General features: G+C 40.4%; 1 protein-coding gene across 1 annotated transcript in view; it reads right to left on the bottom strand.

The window, feature by feature from the left end:
- Positions 1-17,483, bottom strand: part of PSD3 (pleckstrin and Sec7 domain containing 3) — a 536,900-nt gene extending 519,417 nt beyond the window's left edge. The window contains exon 1 of the mRNA XM_080796195.1: positions 17,354-17,483. Coding sequence (XP_080652321.1) covers positions 17,354-17,374 — 21 coding nt within the window. The 5' untranslated portion in view covers positions 17,375-17,483. The remainder of the gene's footprint in view (positions 1-17,353) is intronic.
- Between the last annotated feature and the right edge of the window lie 6,500 nt (positions 17,484-23,983).

The following is a 23,983-nucleotide window of genomic DNA, read 5'->3' as shown; positions in this document are numbered from 1 at the left end:
CTAGTAATCAAGACTCTGGCAAGCTCATGAAATTCTGCTCCTATCATTGAGTTGATGGTTACCAAGAATCAACTGTATTTGCTCCCAAACTGACTTGTGCCAGTTATACTTGCTACTGAAACTGTTTAATTCAATTAAGTATTATATAAACCATTACATATGGGTATATAAGAAAGAGCTATTTCCAGGAAAGCTAAAAGGAATGTTTTAGAAACAATACATTAAAGGACCATAAAAGAACTCTACCAACAATAGTTTATTTTTTTCTTTTTACTGTATAGAAACAAAGCAAAACTTGTATTTGTATATATTAAGATTCATGATGCAAATATCCCTATGTACACCAAGAAATTACCATTATTCTTTTAGCTCACCTATAAATCTTCTTGATAGATAATACTATAAATTAAAACATTCTTCTCATGGACTACATAATCACAGATATATTTATTTTAGTAGTGCTTCTAAAATGTTGGCTTTAATTACTCTAAGCCTACCAAGTTCTTTGAAACATAAATATTTTTATATATAAAATTAAAATATATATTTTAACATAAATACACCTTTATGTCAGCTTATTTTAGATTATATATATATATATATATAGTTACTGTGTTTTATTAGATTTTTTTTCCAAACAGAACCCATTAATATATGAGACAATCAACTGACATACAGGCCACACAAGGAAGGGAAGAGGAAGTGAACCAAGAATGAAAAATACAGTAAAATCAGAGGAGAGGCCAGATGGCAGAGAAGTAGTGGACTGAAATGACATCAGATCCCAGGAGTTCAGCTAGATAGGTATCTTATCATTCCAAACACCTACAAACTCAACAGGAGATAGAAGAGAAGAGCAGCAATTCTAGGAACAGAAAATCAACCACTTTCTGAAAGGTGGGACGTGCGGAGAAGTGAATCTGAAGCGATGAGAAGATAGACCACAGTGGGAGGGGCCAGCTCCCGGCAAGCAGCGGAGCAGTGGAGCACAAAATCAGAACTTTTAGAAGTCTGCTCCACTGAGGGACAACGCTCCAGCGGCTAAGCAGGGTTGGAGCCCTCGCAGGGACAGTGTGGTCTCAGGTCCCACAGGGTCACAGAAAGATTGTGGGTGTCTGAGTGTGGCAGAGCCCCCAGGGACCGAAGCAGGGAAGCCGGCTACAGAGACAGAGCCAAGGAGTGAGCCTTCAGGTCAGGGTTACCTTAAACTGTGATCCAAGGCACAGTCAGGACACTGCTCTTAGAGCAGGGATGCCACAAGCGGCAGAATGGGGAGACTCACCTTTCTCCTCTGGGAGGAGCAGTGCAGCATGAATCTGCTGGGTTTGGAGACTCCAAACGGGGCCGTGTGCCAGAGACAGAACACTCGGTCACAGGCTGGGTGAGCTCGAACTGCAGCCGGAGACCAGAGAGATAGGAGGGATTGACTGCTTTACTCTGAGGATGCACTGAGGAGTAGGGACCCGAGGCTTCGGCTCCTCCAGGCCGGAGACTGCGAAGCTGCCATTTTCATTCCCGTCCTCCAAAGCTCTACCGAAAGCGTTCAGGGAACAAAAGCTCCCAGAGCGAACCCGAGCAGAATACTTAGCCTAGTCCCTGGCATGGGTGGTGCAATTCTGCCTCTGGCAAAGACATTTGAGAATCACTACAACAGGCCCCTCCTGCAAGAACATCCAGCCAAGAACAAGCTCATTCATCAAGGAGAACAGAGGAACTCCAGAGCTAGGCAAAAGCAATGCACAGAATTCATAGATTTTTTCCCCATGATCCTTTAGTCTTGAGAAGTAAAATTTTTTTATTTTTTTCTTATTCTATTTTTTTAACTTTTCTTCTTTTAACATTTTTTAACTAGTTTATCTTAACAATCTAAAAAAAAATATTTTTAAACCTTCATTTTTATAGTCATATTTTATCCCTTCATTGTATTTGACCTTATTTTTTGAATACATATAGGCTTTTTTTTTTTTTTTTTTTCTAAAAAGTTCTGGGATACAATTTCTTCTAATAGATCAAAATATACCCTAATCTAGCAGATGGCTTTATTCTAGTCTCCAGCCTAAGCACATTCCCTCCAATTTTTTCTTTCTTCTTCCAACCAACTTACCAATTTTTTAGAATTTTTTTTAAATGTGCATCTTTACAATCATATTCCATCCCTTCATTGTGTTTACCCTTATTTTGGTGTATACATATATACTTTTTTTTCTTTCTTTAAAATATTGGGAGATAGCTTCTTCTAAGGGACCAAAATACATCCAAAATCAAGTGGGTGGCTCTGTTCTATTCACCAGTCAAATATATATATATATTTTTAATATTTTTTAAATTTTTATTACTTTTTCTCTCCTTTCTTCTCCCCCCGGTTTTGGATCTCTTCTGATTTGGTTAGCGTTCATTTTTCTGAGGTCTTTGCCACCCTTTTAGTATTTTATTCTCTCATTCATATATTCTTATCTGGATAAAATGACAAGGTGGAAAAACTCACCACAAAAAAAGAACAAGAGGCAGTACCTAAGGCTAGGGACCTAATCAGGACATGGGTAATATGTCAGAACTACAGTTCAGAGCAACGATTTTCAAGGTGCTAGGGGGGCTTGAGAAAGGCATTTAAGATATTAGAGAAACCCATTCTGGAGAAATAAAATCCCTTTCTGGAGTAATAAAAGAACTAAAATCTAACCAAGTTGAAATCAAAAAAGCTATCAATGAGGTGCAATCAAAAATGGAGGTTCTTACTGCTAGGATAAATGAGGCAGAGGAGAGAATTAGTGATAAAGAAGACCAAATGATGGAGAATACAGAAGCTGAGCAAAAGAGAGACAAACAACTACTGGACCGTGAGGGGAGAATTTGAGAGAAAAGTGATACCATAAGATGAAACAATATTAGAATAATTGGGATTCCAGAAAAAGGGGGGGGGGGGAGGGACAGAAGGTATATTGGAGTGAATTATTATAAAGAATTTCCCTAATATGGCAAAGGGAACAAGCATCAAAATCCAGGAGGCATAGAGAACCCCCCTCAAAATCAATAAGAATAGATCCACATCCCGTCATCTAATAGTAAAACTTACAAGTCTTAGTGACAAAGAGAAAATCCTGAAAGCAGCCCGGAACAAGAAGTCTGTAACATACAATGGTAAAAATATTAGACTGGCAGCAGACTTATCCACAGAGACCTGGCAGACCAGAAAGAACTGGCATGATATATTCAAAGCACCAAATAAGAAAAACATGCAGCCAAGAATACTATATCCAGCTAGGCTATCATTGAAAATAGAAGGAAAGATAAAAAGCTTCCAGGACAGGGGCGCCGGGGTGGCTCAGTGGGTTAAGCCTCTGCCTTCAGCTCAGGTCATGATACCAGGGTCCTGGGATTGAGCCCCGCATCAGGCTCTCTGGTCGGCAAGGAGGCTGCTTCCTCCTTTCTCTCTCTCTCTGCCTGCCTCTCCACCTACTTGTGATCTCTGTCAAATAAATAAATAAAATCTTTAAAAAAAAAAAAAAAAAGCTTCCAGGACAAACAAAAACTAAAAGAATTTATAAACACCAAACCGGCTCTACAGGAAATATTGAAAGGGGTCCTCTAAGCAAAGAGAGAGCATAATAGTAGACCAGAAAGGAACAGATACAATATACAATAACAGTCACCATACAGGCAATACAATGGCACTAAATTCATATCTCTCAATAGTAACCCTGAATGTAAATGGGCTAAATGCCCCAATCAAAAGACACAGGGTATCAGAATGGATTTTTTAAAAAAAGACATTAATAATGCTGTCTATAAGAAACTCATTTGTGACCCAAAGACACCTCAAGATTTAAAGTGAGGGGGTAGAAAACAATTTACCATGCTAATGGACATCAAAAGAAAACTGGGGTGGCAATCCTTACATCAGATAAATTAGATTTTAAGCCAAACTCTATAAAAAGAGATAAGGAAGGAAGGACACTATATCATACTCATACGGTCTGTCCAAAAAGAAGATCTAACAATTTTAAACATCTATGCTCCAAACATGGAAGCAGCCAACTATATAAACCAATTAATAACAAAATCAAACAAATACATTTACAATAATACAGTAATAGTGGGGGACTTTAACACCCCTCTCACTGAAATGGACAGATCATCCAAGCAAAAGATCAATAAGGAAATAAAGGCCTTAAATGACGCACTGGACCAGATGGACATCACAGATATATTCAGAACATTCCATCCCAAAGCAACAGAATACACATTCTTCTCGAGGGCACATGGAACATTCTCCAGAAGAGATCATATCCTGGGTCACAAATCAGGTCTCAACCGGTACCAAAAGACTGGGATCATTCCCTACATATTTTCAAACCACAATGTTCTGAAGCTACAACTCAATCACAAGAGGAAAGTTGGAAAAACTCAAATACATCAGGCTAAAAAGAGCATCCTACTAAAGAATGAATGGGTCAACCAGGAAATTAAAGAAGAAACAAATGAAAATGAAAATACAACCATTCAAAATCTGTGGGACATAGCAAACACAGTCCTGAGAGGAAAGTATATAGTGATACAAGGCTTTCTCAAAAAACAAGAAAGGTCTCAAGCATACAACCTAACCTTACACCTAAAGGAGCTGGAAAGAACAGCAAAGAAAGCCTAAACCCAGCTGAAGAGAAATAACGAAGATCAGAGCAGAAATCAATGAAACAGAAACCAAAAAATCAGTAGAACGGTTCAACGAAACTAGGAGCTGGTTCTTGGAAAGAATTAATAAGATTGATAAACCCCTGGTCAGACTCATCAAAAAGAAGAGAAAGGACCCAAATTAATAAAATCATGAACGAAAGAGGAGCGATCACAACCAACACCAAAGAAATACAATCATAAGAACATGTTACGAGCAACTATACGCCAGCAAATTTGACAATCTGGAAGAAATGGATGCATTCCTAGAGATGTATAAACTACCAAAACTGAACCAGGAAGAAATAGAAAACCTGAACAGACCCATAACCAGTAAGGAGATTGAAGCAGTCATCAAAAATCTCCAAACAAACAAGAGCCCAGGATCAGACGGCTTCCCAAGGGAATTCTACCAAACATTTCAAGAAGAATTAATACCTATTCTCCTAAAACTGTTCCAAAAAGTAGAAATGGAAGGAAAACTTCCAAACTCATTTTATGAGGCCAGCATTACCTTGATCCCAAAACCAAGCAAAGACCCCACCGAAAGAGAGAATTACAGACCAATATCCTTGATGAACACAGATGCAAAAATTCTCACCAAAACACTAGCCAATAGGCTCCAACAGTACATTAAAAGGATTATTCCCCACAACCAAGTGGGATTTATTCCAGGGCTGCAAGGTTGGTTCAACATCCGCAAATCCATCAATGTGATACAATACATTAATAAAAGAAAGAACAAGAACCATATGATACTCTCAATAGATGCTGAAAAAGCATTTGACAAAGTACAGCATCCTTTCTTGATCTAAACTCTTCAAAGTGTAGGGATAGATGGTATATACCTCAATATCATCAAAGCCATCTATGAAAAGCCCACATCGAGTATCATTCTCAATAGGAAAAAACTTTTCCTCTAAGGTCAGGAACACAGCAGGGATGTCCACTATCACCACCGCTATTCAACATGGTACTAGAAGTCCTAGTCTCAGCCATCAGACAACAAAAAGAAATAAAAGGCATCTGAATCGGCAAAGAAGTCAAACTCTCACTCTTTGCAGATGATGTGATACTTTATGTGGAAAACCCAAAAGACTCCACTCCAAATCTGCTAGAACTTGTACAGGAATTCAGTAAAGTGTAAGGATATAAAATCAATGCACAGAAATCAGTTGTATTTCTAATCACCAACAACAAGACAGAAGATAAAGAAATTAAGGAATCAATCCCATTTACAATTGCACCCAAAACCATAAGATACCTAGGAATAAACCTAAGCAAAGAGGCAAAGAATCTGTACTCAGAAAACTATAATGTACTCATGAAAGAAATGGAGGAAGACACCAAGAAATGGAAAAATGTTCCATGCTCATGGATTGGAAGAACAAATATTGTGAAAATGTCTATGCTACCTAAGCAATCTACACATTTAATGCAATTCCTATCAAAATCCCATCCATGTTTTTCAACAAAATGGAACAAATAATCCTAAAATTTGTATGGAACCAGAAAAGACCCCGAATAGCCAGAGGAATGTTGAAAAAGAAAGCCAGAGTTGGTGGATCACAATTCCAGACTTCAAACTCTATTACAAAGCTGTCATCATCAAGACTGTATGGTACTGGCACAAAAACTGACACATAGATCAATGGTACAGAATAAAGAGCCCAGAAAAAGACCGTCGTCAATGGTCAACTAATCTTCGACAAAGCAGGAAAGAATGTCGAATGGAAAAAAGACAGTCTCTTCAACAAATGGTGTTGGGAATATTGGACAGCCACATGCAGAAGAATGAAACTGGACCATTTCCTTACACCACACACAAAAATAGACTCCAAATGAATGAAAGACCTCAATGTGAGACAGGAATCCATCAAAATCCTTGAGAAGAACACAGGCAGCAACCTCTTCGACCTCAGCCGCAGCAACTTCTTCCTAGGAACATCACCAAAGGCAAGGGAAGCAATGAACTCTTGGGACTTCATCAAGATCAAAAGCTTTTGCACAGCAAAGAAAACAGTCAACATAACCAAAAGACAACTGACAGAATGGGAGAACATATCCGCAAATGACATCTCAGATAGATAAAGGGCTAGTATCCAAAATCTTTAAAGAACTTATCAAACTCAGCACCCAAAGAATAAATAATCCAATCAAGAAATGGGCAGAGGACATGAACAGACATTTCTGCAAAGAAGACATCCAGAAAAAGTGCTCCACATCACTCCGCATCAGGGAAATACTAATCAAAACCACAATGAGATACCACCTCACACCAGTCAGAATGGCTAAAATTAACAAGTCAGGAAATGACAGATGCTGGAGAGGATGTGGAGAAAGGGGAACCCTCCTACACTGTTGGTGGGAATGCAAGCCGGTGCAGCCACTCTGGAAAACAGAAAGGAGGTTCCTCAAAAAGTTGAAAGTAGAGCTACCCTACGACCCAGCAATCGCACTACTAGGTATTTACCCTAAAGATACAAGTGTAGTGATCCAAAGGGACACGTGTGCCTGAATGTTTATAGCAGCAATGTCCACAACAGCCAAACTATGGAAAGAGCCTAGATGTCCATCAACAGATGAATGGATAAAGAAGATGTGGTACATATATACAATGGAATACTATGCAGCCATCAATAGAAATGAAATCTTAACCATTTGCAACAATGTGGATGGAACTAGAGGGTATTATGCTGAGCAAAATAAGTCAATCAGAAAAAGACAATTATCTTATGATCTCCCTGATATGAAGAATTTGAGAGGCAGAGTGGTGGGTTTGCGGGGTAGAGAAGGAAACAAAATGAAACAAGATGGGATTGAGAGGGAGATACCATAAGAGATTCTTAATCTCACAAAACAAACTGAGGGTTGCTGGGGGGAGGGGTGGGTGGAGAGGATGGTGGGTTATGGACATTGGGGAGGGTACATGATATGGTGAGTGCTGTGAAGTGTGTAAGCCTGAGGATTCACAGACCTATACCCCTGGGGCAAATAATACATTATATGTTAATAAAAATATTTTTTTTAAAGAAAAATATGGTGAAATCAAAAGAATAAATGAAACAGGTCTCTAAGACCGTTACATCACTCCAGGCAAACACAGCCTATACCTTTATCTACTTCAATCAGATGCTTCTGTCCTAAGGGAAAGACCTGTGTGAGGAAATTCACAGGGACACATTACTCTTATCTTTTGTGCTCTAGGCTGTCATTTGCAAGAAAGCTGTAATGAAAGCCATACACCTGGAACTCTAAAAGCAGACCATGAACACTGTCTACAAAGTAGGGGAAAATTCCATTTCGCTAAAACAGGAGACTCAACGAAACTCCACAGTGAAGCCAATAGCATAACATGATGAGGCCAGAAATCTGCCAACTCTGGAAATTCTACTCCACCATAACACAAGGCTAAATGTCAGAGCACCTATTCTGTCCATACATTTTTGGAAGGGTTCCTGGGCTTAGCTATCATGTGGTCTTCAACTCATTCATCGAACAGACATTTACTAAGTGAATGCTATGTGCCAAAGCACCACACAAAGTACTAAAATTTTCCTCTTAGCAACCAGTGCACTACAGGCAATAATAATACAGGGTACAAGAAAGATCAGTTTTACTAATTAATAGCTGTGTGACTTTTTAAGAATGAAAATAATTCCCACCCACCCAGATAAGTAACCCACCATCCAAGTTACATAGAGATCTATGTGGCTATGGGAGGCCTCCAGGGATTCAATGATGCTTAAAAAAAATTATGAACACATCTTAAAGGGGAAGAAAAGAAGAGAGAGCAATACTCTCAGGAGGATGGTGATAACCTTATGACATGAAAATGTTTATGAACCTGGATTAAATTTTTATAATGGAACTATCTCTACTGTAAGAGGGAAGGGTAAGAGAATTTGGGTTCTGTTGGATCAAGATCAGTAGCTGTGGTAAGCAAAGTAGTCAGACTGGATCTGCTCTTTGTAATAACCCTCAGAGAAGGATGCTTGTCCCCTGGAGGCCACACCCACTAAAGAGGTCTAATTAAGTTCTAGGGGCAACTACTAAAAGGTCATTATTATCACCAGTTTAGATCAGAGTTTCTCAAGCACTCCTGATCCTTATCATGTGAAATGTTGATGAAAAGTGCCACTTCAGAACTACTGAACCAGACCTTCAACTGGCCCTAAAAATCTAAAACCAGGTAACTCCTGTGATAGACAAATATGGGAAACACTATTTAGATCATAAAAATTACAGGGCCTCAAAAGAGGGCTTTTCCAGGTAAAGTCTCCTTTTCCTTTTATTTTTTTTTTAAGATTTTATTTATTTATTTGACAGAGAGCAAAAAAGCAGGGGGAAGGGACAGAGGGGGCGTGAGAAGCAGGCTCCCCACTGAGCAGGGAGCCCAATGTGGGGCTCCATCCGAGGACCCTGGGACCATGACCTGAGCCAAAGGCAGACGCTTAGCCGACTGAACTACCCAGGAGCCCCATCCTTTTCCTTTTAAACAGTTCTCTGTCGAATCCAGGAGGAAAGCACGATTTTCTATACATAAAAGTCCATAAAGAAACGACTTCTAAGTTTTACTTTCAATCCACATGAAAGCTGTGCAACCCTGCCTGAGTAGCTTAAGCAAAAGTTAAATATCTTTTTCTCCAACCAGAAACAAACAAAATGACATTCATTACACAAGCCATTTTACAAGTCATTTTGTTGACTGACCTCAGTATGTATGTGAAGTATGCTAAGCCTTCTTATGCTTTGCTTAAGATGAGGAACCTCACTTGCTTCAAAGGATAAGACAAGAAAATGAAAAGACTACCCACAGCATGGAAGAAGATATCTGCAAAGCATATATCAGACAAGGGCCTTATATCCATATCCATAGCCAATAAAGAATAGCCTTATATCCATATCCAATAAAGAAATTTTGCAGTTCAATAACGAAAAGACAAATACCCAATTTAACAAGAGCAAAAAAGGATCTAAAGAGACATCTCTCCAAAGAAGATATACAAATGGGAAACAAACATATGAAAAGATGCCCAACTACATTAGGGAAAACCACAATGAAATGACACACCACACCTATTAAGTTTGTTAAAATCAAAAAAGAGAAAATAACAAGTATGATGAGGATGTAGAGAAATGGAAGCCCTCATACACTGCTGATGGGAATGTAAAATAGTGCAGCCCCTGTGAAAAACAGTTTGGCAATTCTTCCAAGTGCTAAACAAAGAGTTATAATATGACCCAGCAATTGCATTCCTATGTATATATATCCAAGAGAAATGAAAACATGTGTCCCCACAAAAACTTATACATGCATGTTCAAAGCAGCATCATTCCTAATAGCCAAAAAATGGAAACAACCCATTATCAATGACTAAATGAAATGCGCCCTGTGTGTTCAAATGAATACTATTCAGCAATTAAAAGGAATGAAGTACAACACAGATGAGCACTGAAAACAGTGCTAAATTAAAGGAGACAGTCACAAAAGGCCACATACTGTAGAACAGGCAAATCCACAGAAAGTAGATTATCACTTGCCTGGGTCAGGAAGCGGGTGACAGCTAATAGGTCCAAAGTTTATTTTGATGTGATGAATATGCTCTAAAGTTGACTATGGTGCCAAATGCACAACTCTGTGAAAATACTGAAAAAGTCACTTTAAACAGATGAGTTGTGTGGCATGTAAATTTTATTGTCTATAATAAAGTTGTTTTTAAGAATCCCATTTAAACCTTCATGAGCTTCAATTTTATCCTCTGAAAATGGGGACACCACCTATCTTACAATATTGTAAAAAACATATAAGAACATATAAGTTCACACACATACATGCTTCACATAGAGCCTGGCACATAGTAAATACAGAATATATGTTATTCCTTCTCCTCTTCCTATCCCCACATTTTTGCATCATTATGTCTTGATTTCATTGTGTTTTCACCACAAGTTACAAAACTCAAAAACCAGAATGTATTTCAACAGAAGCCTAACCATGAGAATTCTCTCATGATTTCACACATGCTACACTCAAGGCTATTCCTGTACACCTACCTGGAGAAATCCTGGAACCTGCAAACAGGCTGTCCATCTCTCCAGTTTGTCACTAGAAAGTACTTGGGGAAAAAGAGTAAGATTTCTTTTTCCACCATTCCATTTTCTTACTGTGCTCTCTATCTCTAACGATAGTGCAGAAGCACCTCTACTAATGAGTAGTTTTACAACCAAGCACATTCCTTGCCAATATCTAGGCTATTCAGGCATCTTTCCTAGTCAGCTTCATCTACACAGAAAACCAACTGGGCTTCCAGGACAGCTTTAAGGGGTCCCAGGAAAGACCTTAGCCACTTGGATATTGAGCATGATGGACCCTGATATTCACTGCAATGGTAGGCTGACCAAAGGGGACTTGAAATTATGAACTATCCACAGCTTGCAACCAAAAAAGTCAACTGCAGTGTTCTTACCATTGCCATAAGTTCTCAAACAACTCATTATTAATGTAATAGTAGACTCAGCAAGACACTCAAGTTTTTCCATTTTATCAAAGGTTTTCTTCCATCTTGCTGAGTACTGTCAACTGCAAGCTACCTGTTACACAATTTGTTCTTTTTCTTTTCCGGACTAGTTCCTACTGTCAAATACATTTTTCTTCCTTCTCATCACTTTCAAAGATTTTACCGCCACTTTCATTTCCATTAAAATCCCATGCTTCCATACACTTTCACTGCTTTTGTATGATCTGACATGATCAGGTAAATATGTGCAAAACTAAGAACTTAGCAAAGCCTCGTTGGTGAACACATCATAAGGAACCAGATGGTCAAGTGGGAAGTGACTGCCCAGGACAGCCAATGCTATCTGTTAGTGTATTTTTGCTCTAGAGCTGTGTTATCCAACATATTGGATGTCATATCCACATGAGGCTATTTAAATTCACCTAAATAAATAAAATTTAAAATTCCTAAATCTCACTAGCTACATTCCAACTGCTCTTAGTAGGTACACGCAGCTACTGACTACCATACTGGACAGCATAGATATAGAATATTGCCAGGGTGCCTGGGTGGCTCAGTGGGTTAAAGCCTCTGCCTTCAGCTCAGGTCATGATCCCAGAGTCCTGGGATCAAGCCCCAGATTGGGCTCTCTGCTCAGCAGGGAGCCTGCTTCCTCCTCTCTCTCTCTCTGCCTTTCTCTCTGCCTACTTGTGATTTCTGTCAAATAAATAAATAAAATCTTAAAAAAAAAAAAAAGAATATTGCCATCATAGCAGAAAGTTCTATTTAACAATATTGATAGGACAGAAACTCCATTGAGTCTATAAAAGTGTTTTAAGTTCAGAGTTCTTAGGTACATTGTCAGTATTTACAGATTGTGAGGTCCGACTCTCAGAAGTACCGAAATGCCTCTGAATGTTCTTGGCAGGTTTTCTTAGTGGTCAGTGGACAAGTTTTTTAGAGCCTAACATAGATCTTAGCACATCACATGATAAGTACTTAACATGTGCTGAATGAATGAGTAGCATATTAATGTCTGTACTTCAGTTTCTGCCTTATTTTACTTACAGATATTAATTCAAGGAAAGCAATGGGATTTTTTTCTAACACAGAGGATTTTTGTAGGAAGAAATAAGCATCAGCAGGTGGGACAGGCAGCTCATATACCCTTTGAAACCACTAGAAATAAAGCTGAAAATAAACACCTGCCCAGAGCAAACTTTGATACTCAAATGAAAAGTTTCAGCCCCAAGGAAATATCTCGCTTCTTTAAACACTCATGACTTTTAGAGACATGAAGGAAAGATCAGGAGAGATGCTATGAAAGATCACACAGCCTGTTGTCATTTCAGTATTTTCTTAATATAATTTTGTTAGGAAATATTATTAATCAGAAAGGCAGTAATCATTTAACCCCACTGTCAATGTCACTGACTCTTATACCTAGATTTCTCTTTCCCCCAGTGTCCTATGAGTGAGTCTATACTGTCTATCAAATAACTTCTTGGAAAGGATTACAAAAAAACATAAAAATTCAGAAAAGGGTATAAGTTTTCACATACCGAGAAAAGTGGTGCCATTGGTCCTTAACTAATAATCTCCTGAAGTCCAAACAAAAGCTACAGCTTCTATTTACATTTTTCTACTTTCCTTGTCCACAGACCAAATAGCCACAGGAAGAACCAAGCTGCTCCATTTCTATAATTCACTTTTTCTTAGCAAATGTCTGGGAACAGAAGGTAAGAGAAAAGGGAGCAGCTGCTGCCTGATCTTTTTATTAATGCCCTCAGCTCATTCTCCATTCCCCTTCTCATTGTTTCAGGTTCGTTTTCTCAACAACCTAAGTCCCAGCTTATGGGAAGAAAAAAACAGCCTTCTCTGTGTCAACACCCACAATTACAAAAAAAAAAAAAAAAAAAAAAGTCTAGTTTACTTCTATGAGGTGATATAATTATAAGTTAAAATAGATGAGCCTTACATTCAATTTTAAATTGTGAATCTGCTTTATTTTGAATTCCAATCAATTGCTTATAACTATACAGAACTCCTTACATAATCCATTTAGTGATCCCTTTAGAAATTAGGAGTGATTCTGAAAGAAAATTACACAACTTCCATCTCTTGGGCCAAACTACAATCCTGGTCCTACCACTTAAGCCAACATATATATAAAATAATGGCTGTTGATAAGTCATCTAATTTCAGATTCTAAGACCTACAGAATCTAAATATGTGAGCCAAAACGTTCAGTTTCAGTAACACACAATACTAACTTTGAGGACATAAAAGCAGAACAGTAGTAGTTAAGAAAATTGGACTGTTGAATTTAAACCTCATTCTGCCACTTATTAGCTGTGTTACTTAACCTCTCCAGACTTCAGAGTGGAGATAATGACAGTACTGACCTCATGGGGTTGTCATGGGGACTAGAGGAGGTAATCTGTCAAAGCACACAGTAAGATCTCAATCAGCATTAGGAATGATGGTAACAATGCATCTCCTGAAAACCTGAATTAGCTTTTCTAAAATGCTTAAAATAAGCATTTTACAGAAGTGAGGACTTAAGATGAAACTTAAAGGAAAATATTGCTGCTCAGACAACCCACATGAAAATATTCTGTAAGAAAAGAGCCCCAGGCTCGGGTCAAAATGCTTACTTTTCCACTTACCCTAAATCCCTAACTCCAAGAATAAACTTGAAAACCATCCATCAACATGTACAATTGCTCTGACTCATATCACTGATTTGTGGCCAAAGAAAAGGGAGTTTCACACTAGACAGTTGTTCAAAGTCAAGCAAGCCCCAAGAAATGAGTGGCAGGCCCTGGCCAGGGCCTCACACCCACACAGAAGAAAAGGCAAGGACCTAGTGACTCCCTCACACCACAAGTTTGCCCAAGAGAAAAAATGTTTCACCACCTCTGTGCCCTGGATTGTCAACAAGGTCGCTGCCGATTAGGCACCAACTGGGCCCCAGTTTATTGACCTTCTGGGCCCAGCAAAAAAAACAAGGACTGCAGGGACATGTGCTATTTTATATAAATAAGATAGCATAAGCAAAGATTCATTATAGTTGAGTTACACCTTATTTTTGAAGGAGGCATGAAAATCTGGTGATCTGGATTTAAGAATAACTTAAATAACTCCAGGCTATAAGCTATCTTTTTTCTCCACTGTAAACTGCAACAGTGATTGACATTGCCACTGTAGCCACTGCAACTAGCCTAATTTGCAGCATGTGAAAAATGTCTTTGGAAGATGGTCTTGTAACTCTGAAACAAAGGAAAAGTACAAAGGGACACACTCTCAAAATGTCACTACTAAAATTCTTTCCAGCAAGCCTCTGAGTATGCAATATCACAAACAACACAAACTGTCCAGGCACAGACACTCTGAACAAATGATCTGGAGAAATTCATCTGGACCCTGTTCTCCTCTAACATACAGTTAGGCTGGTTTAACTGTAAAAGAATTCAGAAAGAACTAAAAGGCAGTATTCAAGATAAATCACTTCCACTCTCAGCAAAGGGAAACTAAGGACTTCTGTGTTCCGCCCAGACTACAGGGGAAGAATCCCTAACTGTTGAGAAGCCACAAAACAACAGTGATTTAAAGCTAGACTAGATCCCTAACCTTCTGTAAGCCTGGCTCATATCCTGAGGTAAGTGAACTTGGGTCACCTACTGATCACCAGATTATTTTTCACAGACTGACTAAACTTCAATCATATCTGAATTCATTTCTAAAAATTGGAAAGGGTCACCATCCATTATTCTCCTCCTAATCTAACCCAAGACCAAAGAAACGCTCTTTTCATAACTGCCATATGAGAACATACCTCAGGTAAACCTCGAACAAACCAGTCTGGAGGCCAAAGCACATACCCATTTTAATGTTCACATGGTTTTCCCCTCAGCTTAACCATGACTGAGATTAACCCATTACCACACTGGCATGTTAGTTTATATATAAGACAGGACAGATGACTCCAGAATTTCTAAAGAAAAAAAAAAAATCACCTCTAAAAGGAGTAACACCTTGACATTTTTTTAATGTAATGTCAGACTAAATCCCATTCATATTTTCCATCAGGATTAGCAAACAAATATAGAAATACCAAGTTTTTTAAAAAGTGAATAGAGACACTTACTGAAAGTATCTCTGAATTTTCCTTTTCCAATGAACTAATTTTCCATCTTATTTTTATTTCCGAATTCCCAAGATTTACTAGCCTAAAAGGATTTCAAAGTTATCCCATTTTTTTAACTGCTACTATTTAATTAAAAGCAAAATTGAACCTCTTAAGTACAATGTACATAATAAAGCATGCATTATTCTTTGTTCACAAATGAAGTAAAGACTGTCAACAAAATTTTTTTAAAGCCAACACAAATTGAGATTTGCAAATCAAGCTTCTTATGCTTGCATTTTTAAAAATAACATTCAACTGTAGAATTTCACCTTAAATAAGGTTATTTTAGCTTCGCAGCTTAATTGCTCTCGCATATTCAATGGCCAGGATAAGAGTGATGATCCCTTCACAAACACAAATTGAGAGAGAGTGCATCACTAAATAAGTAACGCATATACATGTTTAAGCATGTTACCATAAAATGCTAGTGTTAGATGGCTCGGGGAAAGCATCTACCCAATCCCCCCAACCTACAAAGGAAGAAATTTTAGCTAGAGGTTAAATGATTTGCCCAAGACAACAGCAAAAATTCAGTCAGTAACAAAACCTATAAGCCAGTGTCCCCACCCAAGTGCCTTCCATGGTAACACTCTGCTCCTTTAAGTATAAAAAGCATAGGTTAATGAAATATCTGGCAAGACAAATCATGTATTTGTGATATGATCTGTGAATGGATATAAGAAAGTTGTTAGAAAGACATGTATCCAGCCACTAAGAATTGGTTGGGAAGATGTTAATTTATTCTGTATTGTTTTGCTGGTTCTGTTGAGCATGTTGAATTTTCAAGAGGAATTAAATGACTTTAAAAATAAAATCTCTTGACTTATAAATACTGTAAGAAAGGATGGTAGAAAGCATTTCTTGGAATAGGACAGAGAGTGTATTTCTCTTCCTTCAGCAAGGAAACATCCTTTCCCCCACACAAAAAGATGGCCAAACCCTCACCACTTCAAGGTCCCCCTCAACTGCCAGCTCCTCTCCGAGGACTTTCAAGCTCTCCTCGGTCTTGGTTCCTCCATGTAACCTCTGCAAAAGTCTCTCCTACTAGAAAGCAGTTCCTTGACAGCAGAAATTCTGTCTTACTTACCTGGCTCCTGGGCTTTGCAAAATCCTGTGTATAATACTGAATTATAGTTAATGAAACGATGCATTCTTTCTCAGAATCCCATCTGGTGTAATTTTCAAGACCTGCCTTTTCCCTAGACCCACACCTGGACCCACTGAAGAGTTACTCTGGAGAGGAAATCCTGCATCCCACTGTCAGGCAAACCAGTTTCTATAAAACAAAATCTGTAACGCCCTTTACATCTGGGTGCTCGACGTCCTTTCAACCTCGAGGAGAACGGTCGAACTACACATTTAAGTCAACGACGACAACATTCTAAACTCACGTTCTCGAAGTATTAACCTGAATTTTTTTAAAATCTCAGAACATCATTTGCTAGAACGTAAGCTGAAAACAGCAGATCAAAGTTAAATGCATGTAAAACAGAATGAGACGTTTTTAAAAGCTACCGAGAATATTAGATCAAATAAGCTTCCCGTTTGCTCGCTCAATGCAAATTTGTTTTGGGTTTTGTTGTTGCTGCTGCTGCTGTTGTTTCTTAAAGAAAGAGAAACACGATCGCCCCTAAACCCAGGCGCCGACTCGGGCAGGGTAAAAACTGGCACATTAAGTCCTCTTTAATGCCTTCCTTCCTTTGACCATCGAGCAAGTACAAGTCCTCCGGCTTTTCTTCCGAGTCAGATTTTCAAACCTGAGGGTGGAATTAAAACCCCTAAACCTTCACACCACAAAGTTGACCCTTCGGGGCTCCTAACCCCCACAAAGAAAGAGCAAAAGGGAAAACAGTTACCAGAACCTGACATCAGGGCACAAACACCAGTGGCCCAGGGACTAAGGAGCGACAAAGCCAACCAAACCCGCGACGGACGGCGAGCCCCGCGCGCAGCCCCGCACGCCCGTCAGCCCCCGGCGGTTCTCGAGCCTCACCGCGGCGCTTCTTCCTTCCATCTTCCATCGCCCGCGCCGAAACCGTCGCCGGGCGCTCCCGAGCCAGGGAGCCTCGGGCGCGACTGCAGGCGGGCGGCCGGCGCCGCGCGCTCTTTGTTGGGCTCCCGGGACGGCCGCGTCGCGCCGGGCGAGCAGCCCAGAGGCGGCGGCGGCGGCGCTGCGCACCCTGGCGGAGGCTCCCGAGGCCGTTCGCCCGCCCGCCCCTCAGGCCCCCGGAGAAGGTCGGAGAGCGGGCTGCGCCGAGCGGCGGGGGGCGGGGCAGGCTCCGGGGGGCGGGGAGAGGGCGGGAGAGCGGGAAGGAGTAACTTCCCGAGGGTGGGAGGGTGTGGGAGGGGAGGCGGAGGGGGCGGTGCCCCCAGGGCGAGCGGGGGCGGTGCCCTGGGCCTTCCGTCGCTAGGTGCCCCGCGCTCGCCCTCCGCCCCGCCTCCGATCCGAGTGCGGGGCCGCGCCTGTTGCTTTGTCTGCTTCCCCGACAGTTTTGCCACCTGAGGAAAGTGAGAGGCGCGTCCCAGAGCGCTTCCTCGCGGGAAGGACCGTGTGAAGGGCCGGCGAGGAGGAGGAGCGCCGGGCCGCGAGCCGGCCGGGCCGCGCGCCCCACTGGGGTCCGGGGCGGCAGACCCTTCAGGTCGGGGCTGGGGTGTGTCGGCCTCTTCGGGGGCTCCGAGGACAACTAGCGCCGCCGGAGTCCCGGCGACCCGCCCGCCCGCCGCCCCACGTGAGGTCCGCTCCCCTCAGGAGAGTCTCGCCTGAGCAGGCGCTCCCGGCTCCCGGCAGCCGTGTCTCGGGACCGTCCCACACGGAACGTGCCCGCAGGGGAGCGCTCGCTTAAGAACTGCATTTTCGATAGAAAGTGCCGAAGTCTCGTGCTGTTTTCCCTCACCCTCTGTCGTGCGTGGCGAAGGCGGGGCCTGAAGAGGCGCCTCCTCCGGGCAGGGAAGAGGGAGACCTGAAACCAACCCTGTGTCGGGTCTGTCGCAAGCCGAGGGCGACCCACCGCCCCTTCAACCCTCGCGGGTCCGCCTGGAGGTGGAAATCCACGCGGCCCCCGGCCTGGTGCTTACGGTATGTTTGCGCGGCGCATCTCTGTCGCGAAGGCCAGCCTTACCTCTTGGAATCGCTCGAAGGTGTCTAAATAAAGGAAAGTGGCTAAAAACACGTTGACCTAGCTTGAAATCTTCTCTGCTCAGCCGGAGGTGTGCAGTGGGGACGAGGGTGGGCGAGGTCCCCTGTCCCCATGATTCCGCCCCAGGTACCCAGCCAGACACCTCCTGTGCCCGCTGAGTCTCTCTCCAGCCCACCCTGTTGGACCCAAGGCCACCTCTCTTGCCTGTGACCCACATCGGGTCCACAAGAAACACATGTCCCCGGCTTCACCAATGCTGGAACTGCAAACTAACCCCAGCCGCGCAGCAGGAGCTCTCCGGCCCTGCCTCCAAAGCGCGGTCCACTGTCTCCCACACTGAGTGTCCTGGCAAGCCACCGTCTCCATTAGTTTTTTGGGACAGAAGTTAGGCCACCATCCTCAGTATTTTCCAGCGACAGGGAGCAATTTCAAATACCTCAATGGGGCCCCTGGAAGTCCCTTCACTAGGCTTAGAATTAGAGAGTGGCACCTAATAAGGAGTAGAGCTAGGTTCCCACTCTCCTCATACTCTCACTTCTTTTTATAGCTTTGATCTGACTGTAGGACCCAATATTGTGGAGCAAGGTCTCGGGACCATCTCCTTAAAAATCTGCATATGGGGTAGAGGTTTATCTGACTTTCACTTTTATATCCTTCAATATCTATTGCCTTGACACCTCAACTGAACCTGAGACAGAGCCTTATTCTACCACCCTCTTACACTTCTTAACTTGAAACAGCCCTAACGCTTTATTTTCTCACTGTAAATATGTGTGCACATGTATTTACATGGACATTTGAGTATTCACATTATATATTGTACCTCTGGATACAGACAATCATTTTCATTGTAGATTCATTGAAGGTGATGATTCTGAAAGTTTTGGTACGCTTCTGGACAGATATCACTGGAAAAGATCCCATATCTACATATATCCCAATATACCATAACCACATTGTGCATACTGAGACAATTCATATTACGTATTCCTCGTACATATCCTGTCCAATTTGATAACTACTAGTTACATGTAGCCTTTTAAATTTAAACGAATTAAAATTAAATTAAAATTCGGTTTTTAGCCATATTTCAAATGTGGCTAATGACTCGTATATTTAGACAAAGCAGACAGAACATAGCCATCTTCATAAGAGTTTTGTTGACAGCCCTGACTCACACAGGGTTTGGCACATAGGTGACACAGAATAAATGACAAATGAAAGTTCAGTCCAAGAATACCATATGACTGATTTATTTTTCTGAGAAGATAAAACTTTTTAGTGCAATACTATGGACCAGCTCAACAATTAAAAACAAAAACCAAACCTTCACATAGCTACAGCTGCTTTTCTTCCATCTTCACCAGAAAATGCTTTATCATTAGGATAATTGCTGAAAATGTTTGGGAAAAAGTCCCTATTTCCCTCAAAAAGCAAATCACTATTTTCAGAATCATTCAACAAATGAAAAGGAATTGTTTCAAAGCAGTGTTTGTATTGAAGGGGGATTCCACAGAAAACATTTCTTTGCTGAAATAAGCATTTCACTTGTAATATTTTTTTACATTGTATAAATGACCTATGGAAATTACCAATGCTATGTGCCTTCAAAATGTAAAAGTAACCAGGCATTTCTCCAAGAAGAAAGCATAACATAGTAACAGGCTGCTCTACAGGCAGCAATGAGAGGAGATAATGAAGATGACCCCAGGAGCCTCTAGAATATTGAACAAGAATCAGACAACAGGGTCTCAACCCACTCACTGTCTAACCATGGAATGGGACCTTCTTATCCTTAGGCCTTCATTTCCTTTTCTATGACTGGGAAAGATTGGCCTTACTTGAAAAATTATAGCACTTGGGAATTTAAAGAGCTTTCAATTAAAAGTATTCTTTATTTTCATGATCCTCAGTCTTTTTGCCAAGTCTTTTAAGTAACAGTGGCAAACCCCAGGAGCTGAATGCTCTGAATTGTGACCCCAAGAAATCCAGAGCAGACAGCACTTTCCAGAGGGTATGAACAACACCTTATTCATTCACTCATTCATTCATTCATTCACTTACTTTTTGTCTCCATCGCAGAGCATATTGACTAGCACAGAGGAAGTACTCAACAAATGTTCACTGAATGAACAAATGAAGAAAAGAATCCTCTCTCCTTGTTTTGGGAAGGAGTAAACATGTTTAAGAATTCCTTTGATTTCAGTGACTCTATAGAGAATAATGTTGGTAAGCACTATCAACAAAGATGAAAGAGAACTTTGAATAGAACTCTCCTCACAAAATACATGCATTATGAACTCTTAAAAATTTCCATAAATTTAAATGTTTCTGAAAGGAAAAAGATCTATCAGTTTTCTATTTCCCATAAAGACTCTCATTCTAGATACAACTGCTGAATTACTTGCAAGAAGTGACACATCCTGAGGCTGAATTCTATCAGAGTGGCTCTTTTTGAGTCACTTCATCTCTAAGATCTGTGAGACCAGCTATTTTGGTCTATTGATTCATATAAATCCAGCCAGGAATCCTGGAGGAAAGGGTCTTTCCCTTTAATATCAGCCTTATTGAGGTACAATTTACATACAGTAAAGTTCGATAATTTTAAGTATTATGACAGTGTGATTTATAAGAAATTATGTATTTCAACTTTGTCCTCGTTCCTGGCACAGGGCATCCTAAAACCCTCAAAATTTCCTAAGGGACTAGAGCATTAAAATACCTTTTGGGGCACCTGGGTACCCACCTGGGTGGCTCAGTCAGTTAAGCGTCTACCTTTGGCTCAGGTCATGATCCCAGGATCATGGCATGGAGCCCAGCCACTGGCTCCCTGCTTCACAGGGAGTCTGCTTCTCCCTCTCCATCTGCCCCTCTCCCCCATCTTGTGATCTCTCACTCCTCTCACATAAATAAATAAAATTTTTTCTAAAAAAAGTCTTTTGTTTGTTAATGAGGTAACGTTTGGACCTCACCTGAAGATGGGACTTGTTGGTTTGTTGCCGGGAGAACCAACAACCTTGTGACTATAGGGTTGGAAATTTCAATACCAACTCCTGACCTGTAGGAAGGGAAGAGGGCCTGAAGGTTGAATCGTTGCCCAAAACTAATGAACTAATCAATTGTGCCTGTGTAATGAAGCCTCCATAAAAACCAAAAAGCACAGGTTCAGGAGCTTCCAGGTTGATGAACATTTGGAGATTCCGAGAGAGTGGCTTACTCAGGACATGGAGGCTTGGTACCCTTTCCTCATACTTTGCCCTTTGCATCTCTTCCACCTGGCTGTCACTCAGTCCCATCCTTTAATAATAAACTGGTAATATAGTAAATAAACTGTTTCTCTGAGTTATGTGAGCTGCTCTAGCAAATTAACTGAAGCTGAGGTGGAGGCGGTGAGAAACTTCAGTCTACAGCAGTTTGATCAGAAGCCTGTATGGCAACCTGGACTTATAGTTTCTGAAGGGAAGGGGGCAGTCTTGCCATAAGTCCCTTAAAGCCTGAGTCCTTCATATTTTATGATGTTGTCTCCAGGTAGATAGTGTAAGAATTGAGTTGAATTATAGAATACCCAGCTGATATGGGAGAATTGCTTGGTGATATGGGGGGAAAACTCATACATGTTGGAACTGGTGATCAGAATTGTTAAGTATACAATTCAATGAGTTCTGGCAAATGTATAGAGTTGTGTAAATCACTACTACAATCAAGATATTTTGCCTCCACCCTCCCAACCCTCACCGCCAAAATTCCAAGCCTCTTTGCAGTCAATCCCTCCCTCCAAACCCTGGATCCTAGCAACTACTGATCTGCTTTTCTGTTTTGCCCTTATAAAATTCCACATAAATGGAATCACATAATAAGACATTTTTTGCTGTCTACTTTCTTTCACATAGCATAATGCTTTTAAGATTCATGCATTTTTTTTAAGTAGAATGCCCAGTGTGGGCCTCAAATTCATGACCCTGAGATCAAGAGTCACATACTCTACCACTGAGCTAGCCAGTTGCCCCCCATGCATGTTTCTCTATGGGTCTGTAGTTTATTCCTCTTTATTGTCCAGTAGTGTTCCATTGCATGGATACATAACTTGTTTCTTTACCTTTGATGGACATTTGTGTTGTGTCCAGTTTTTGGCTATTATAAAGAAAATGTATGGCTATATATGTTCAAATTTTTTGTATACGTATGTTCTTTCTTGGATACTCAGATATTATATTGCTGCTTATGTGGTATATGTATGTTTATTTAAAAAGAAATACCAAATAGTTTTCCAAATTGTCCATATTATTATACATTCCCATTTGCAAGGTTTGAGAGCCCAGTATTCTACATTGTTGCCAACATTTGGTATTATCAATTTCTTTTTTCAATTTTGACTTTGTGTGTGTGTAGTTAGTAGACTGTCACTGTTGTTTGACTAGCATGTCTTAATGATGAATGGTATTGAGCATTATTTCCAATTCCTATGTCTTCTTTCCTAAAGTGTGTGTTTAAAACTTTTGCCCATTTTTGGGAACCTGGGTGGCTCAGTGGGTTAAAGCCTCTGCCTTCAGCTCAGGTCATGATCCCAGAGTCCTGGGATCGAGTCCCGCATCGGGCTCTCTGCTTGGCGGGGAGCCTGCTTCCTCCTCTCTCTCTGCCTGCGTCTCTGCCTACTTGTGATCTCTGTCTGTCAAATAAATAAATAAAATCTTAAAAAAAAAACTTTTGCCCATTTTTTGGATTATTTTTGTCTTCTTATTATTGAATTTTAAGAATTCTTATATATCCTGGATACAAGTTCTATGTCAGATACATGTTTTGTAAATATTTTCTTCCTGCCTCTGTGTTGCCTTTTCATTTTCTTAAGTTTCTTTGAAGAACAGAAGTTTTTAATCTAAATGAAGTCAAATCTACCACTTTTTTCTCTTATGATTTATGTTTTTAGTGTCCTAAGAAATCTTTGCCTAACATAATGTCAGAAATATTTCCCTTATGTTTGTTTCCAGAAGTTTTATGGTTTTAATTCTTATGTTTACATTATGACTTAATTTTTATATATGGCATAAGTTAAGGGTCTTCCTATATGGGAAGCCAGTTGTTCATTATTCTAATACTGTTCATGAGATTATCTTGAGATGGGGCAGTGTAAATATTTTAACTTTGTTCTTCCTTTTCAAAATTGTTTTGCCTCCTCTAGGTTTTTTGTATTTCCATATAATTTGAAAATCAACCAGTCAGTTTCTTTATAAATGCCTACTTAAGATTTTGATTGGGATTGTACTGAATCTATAGGTCAATTTGGAGAGAATTGAAAATCTCAACAGCACTTAGTCTTCTGAAATGTGAAGATGTTATATATACATCCATTTATTAAGATCTCCTTTGATTTCTTTCATCAGTGTTATGTAGTTTTAGTGTATAGTATTAGCACATATTTTATTAAGTTTACACCCAACTGTCACATGATTTTTCATGGTATGTAAATGTTATTATTTTCTTGATTATAC

The sequence above is a fragment of the Martes martes genome (assembly GCF_963455335.1).
Source record: "Martes martes genome assembly, chromosome: 2".
NCBI lineage: Eukaryota > Metazoa > Chordata > Mammalia > Carnivora > Mustelidae > Martes > Martes martes.
The sequence above is the reverse complement of the archived record's forward strand: the minus strand, read 5'-3'. Positions and strand labels throughout refer to the sequence as shown.